General features: G+C 50.3%; 1 protein-coding gene across 1 annotated transcript; it reads right to left on the bottom strand.

Annotated features, from left to right (window-relative positions):
• Positions 1-2,564: 2,564 nt before the first annotated feature.
• Positions 2,565-3,392, bottom strand: LOC115967953. The gene has a single exon (XM_031087127.1). The coding sequence runs from the start codon at positions 3,390-3,392 to the stop codon at positions 2,565-2,567; it is 828 nt and encodes a 275-aa protein (XP_030942987.1).
• Between the last annotated feature and the right edge of the window lie 262 nt (positions 3,393-3,654).

The following is a 3,654-nucleotide window of genomic DNA, read 5'->3' as shown; positions in this document are numbered from 1 at the left end:
GGATCGTTGACATTCCTTCCAATGGTACCTCATACTCTGCTTCGTTATTCGTGGCCGAGAAACCCAGCCTCAACGATTTTTCGATGGTGATCCCCTCGAGGGAGACCAAAACGAGCCCCACCCTTGAGCCCCTTTGGTTGGCCGCGCCGTCAATGTGTGCTTTCCAACAACTGGGCTCTTGTTGAGAGATTACACTGATCAGTTTCCCGTCAGGGTTTAGTGTCCCTCCCCCTTCTTCTGGTGTGGACTCTGCAAATTCAGCTACTAGATCCTCGAGAACCTGACCCTTCATAGCGGTGCGAGGTATGTACCTAATGTCGAAGGTGCCCAGAATCATCCCCCATTTTGCTATTCTACCCGTGTAGTCGGCACTCCGGAGTATGGATCTCAGCAGAAGTTGGGTTAGTACAACAACAGTATGTGCCTGGAAATAGTGGGGGAGCTTTCGCGTGGCTTGTACGATTGCCAAGACGGCCTTTTCTAGGGGGAGGTGACTGATCTCTGCCTCGTGCAGCAATTTACTTATGTAGTAGACGGGGCGTTGTGTGACGTTCTCTTCTCGGATCAGCACTAAGCTCACTGCGTGAGGGGTTACAGCAATGTAGGTGAATAGCATCTCGTCGGCCTCAGGACTGGACATAATTGGTGGCCGGGTCAGGTATTCCTTAAGCTACTGGAAAGCTAAAGCGCACTCTTCAATCCACTCGAAGCCTTTCCACTTGTTTAATAGGAGGAAGAAAGGCTTGCATCTGTCCGCCGAACGAGAAATGAAACTGTTTAAAGTGGCAATCATGCCAGTGAGCTTTTGGATCTCTTTGGGGTTCCGAGGAGGCTGCAGGCTATGGATAGCTCTAATTTGGTCGGGACTGACTTCGATACCTCTGTGGGTCACCATGTAACCTAAGAATTTCCCTAATCCCACCCCAAATGAACACTTGGACGCATTTAGGCGCAGCCTATACTTTCTCAGAATTCGAAAGACATCACCGAGGTCTCTAACGTGGTTGGGCACTAATTTGCTCTTTACCACCATGTCGTCTATATAAACTTCAATGCTCTTACCCATCTACTGTTCAAACATCCTGTTCATCATCCTTTGGTAAGTTGACCCGGCATTCTTTAAGCCAAAGGGCATTACTTTATAATGATAATTTCCGACGGGGGTGACAAAAGCCGTTTTTTCTTGGTCCTCAGCAGCCAGGGGTATCTGATGGTAGCCTTGGAAGGCGTCCAAGAAACTCATTCGAGGGTGTCCCACGGTCGAATCCACCAATTGGTCTATCCGCGGCATAGGAAAATGGTCCTTTGGACAGGCCTTATTTAGGTCCGTGAAGTCTACGCAGACCCGTCATTTCCCACTCTTCTTTTTCACCACAACTGTGTTGGCCAGCCATTCGAGATAGAACACCTCCTTGATAGCCCCTGTTTTCTTCAATTTTGTGACATCCTCTCTCACGGCGTCTGCATGCTCTTTCAACGGTCGCCAAGGAGGCTACTTCTTAGGCGTTACGGCCAGGCTAACATTAAGTGGTGGCAAATGAAATCTGGGTCAACCCCAGGGGCCTCGTAGGCGTCCCAGGCAAACATGTCCACATTCTGTCTGAGAAAATCAATTAGCGTCTCCTTCTCTTGGGGCAGTAATTCTGAGCCAACCTGAAAAAACCTCTCTGGGTCTGATCCGACAAGAACTTTCTCCAAATCCTCGCAACTCGCTTCCATGGTTGGTCCCCTACTACCCGAGACCAAGGCCAGGGTCGTTAATTGCTATAAGTCATTCTCAGCTGAGGTGGAGGGCTCAATACTCAGTCGTAGCGAGATTGCTGACACCATGCATTGACGGGCCATAGCCTGGTTCCCTATTACTTCTTTCACTCGACCTTCTGATGGATACTTCACCTTTTGGTGTAAGGTTGATGACACAGCCCCGAGGGCATGGAGCCACAGTCGAGCTACGATGGCGGTGTAGGGGAAGTATGCGTCTACCACTATGAAGTCCACCTCCACCACGTTCGAGTTTGTTTGTATAGGCAGCCTAATCATGCCTTTTGGAGTGACAGTTTTTCCCTCGAAACTCACTAATGGGGAATCGTATGCTGTCAGGTCCTCCGGTTTCAACTTCAACCCCTTGTACAAGTTGGGATACATCACTTCCACGGCGTTGCCCTGATCGACTAGCACCCTCTTCACGTCGTATCCACCGATCCTGAGCGTGACAGCTAGGGCATCGTCGTGGGGTTGTAGGGTTCCCAGTTTATTATCATCCGAGAATCCAATTAGGGGTGTGGCCATCCCCCTAGCCCTCTTGGTCTCCCTGTCGTCAACTTCGGAGGGGAGTCTGCCTACCGACATTATTCTGAAAGAATAGGAGCCGGTCCTCCCCGACGCGGCGAGAATGACATTTATCGTGCCAACGGGTGGTCTCAATGTGCTTTGCCTTGTTTCGATGTTCGACTGCTCTTGCCATCCGACAGGTGGTGTAGCAAGTGTCGCAACTTCCCCTCTCGGACCAGCCGGTCCAAATGGTTTTTCAGATTTCTGCAATCATCGGTGGCATGGCCCGTCTCTTAGTGATACATGCAATACAGATTCTGGTTACATTTCGCGGGATCACCTGCCATCCTGCTTGGCCATTGAAAGAACGGTTCGTTCTTCACTTTCTCTAGGATCTTATGTAATGGTTCTCGAAACACAGCATGGACTGCCTGTGCTCCTGTGGATCCAGACTGCTCCGAGTAATCCCTTCTCGGTCGATTGCTGCTGTTAAAGCAGTCCGACCTAAAGTCCCTCCTCTCCTGAAGGACAACCTTCGCTTTGCGCTTTCCCGTCTGTTGGTCTTCTTCGACTCTCTTGTACTTGTCGATTCTGTCCATGAGTTGGCGCAGGCTAGTGACCGGTTTCCCTGTCAGGGACTTCCTTAAACCATGCTCTATCGGCAGGCCCCTCTTGAATGTGCTAATGGCGATGTTATCGTAATTTCTCTCTATCTCATTATACATTTCCCAGTACCTGTCTGAATAGGCCTTTAGTGTCTCTCCTTCTCGCATGGACAAGGATAGGAGGGAATCTAGGGGCCGAGGGACTCTGCTGCTGGTAATGAAGCGGGAACCAAAAGCCTGTGTCAGCTGCTTGAAGGAATTTATGGAGTTTGGCTTAAGGCCATCAAACCATCTCATCGCCATAGGTCCCAAGTTGGACGGAAACACTTTGCACATCAACGCCTCATCCGTGGAATGGACGGCCATCTTCTGGTTAAACTGGCTTATGTGCTCTACTGGGTCCTTCCGGCTATTATATATGGCAAAGGTTGGTTGGTGGAACCGCCGAGAAAGCTCAGCCCTCTCTATCCTACACGTGAAAGGCGATTGGGAGATGCGGTCCAAGGCCTTACTCATGGCGTCGTTTGCCAGGCCTGGGTAAGATGGGCTTTTGTGGCCGCATTTGCGAGGTTGCTCTTCCTCATAGGAAAATGTTTCACTTGGAGGGGTTCTTGATCTCCACCTGTACTCATTGTCCTCCTCATCGCTAGTGTCCGAGCCGGGTGAAGGACGTTTTCGTTGCGCTCGGCGTTACTTCTTCTTCAAGTCGTCGATTTCTTGCTGTAGAGCCTTGTGATCATTTCGCTTATGGGATGCGTGACCTTTCCCTTTCGAGCGA

This window comes from Quercus lobata, chromosome 2, assembly GCF_001633185.2.
Source record: "Quercus lobata isolate SW786 chromosome 2, ValleyOak3.0 Primary Assembly, whole genome shotgun sequence".
Lineage (NCBI taxonomy): Eukaryota > Viridiplantae > Streptophyta > Magnoliopsida > Fagales > Fagaceae > Quercus > Quercus lobata.
The sequence above is the reverse complement of the archived record's forward strand: the minus strand, read 5'-3'. Positions and strand labels throughout refer to the sequence as shown.

Bases quoted from the DNA above. Each gene is read 5' to 3' on its own strand.
- LOC115967953 (XM_031087127.1), bottom strand. From the start codon at position 3,392: ATGAGTAAGGCCTTGGACCGCATCTCCCAATCGCCTTTCACGTGTAGG.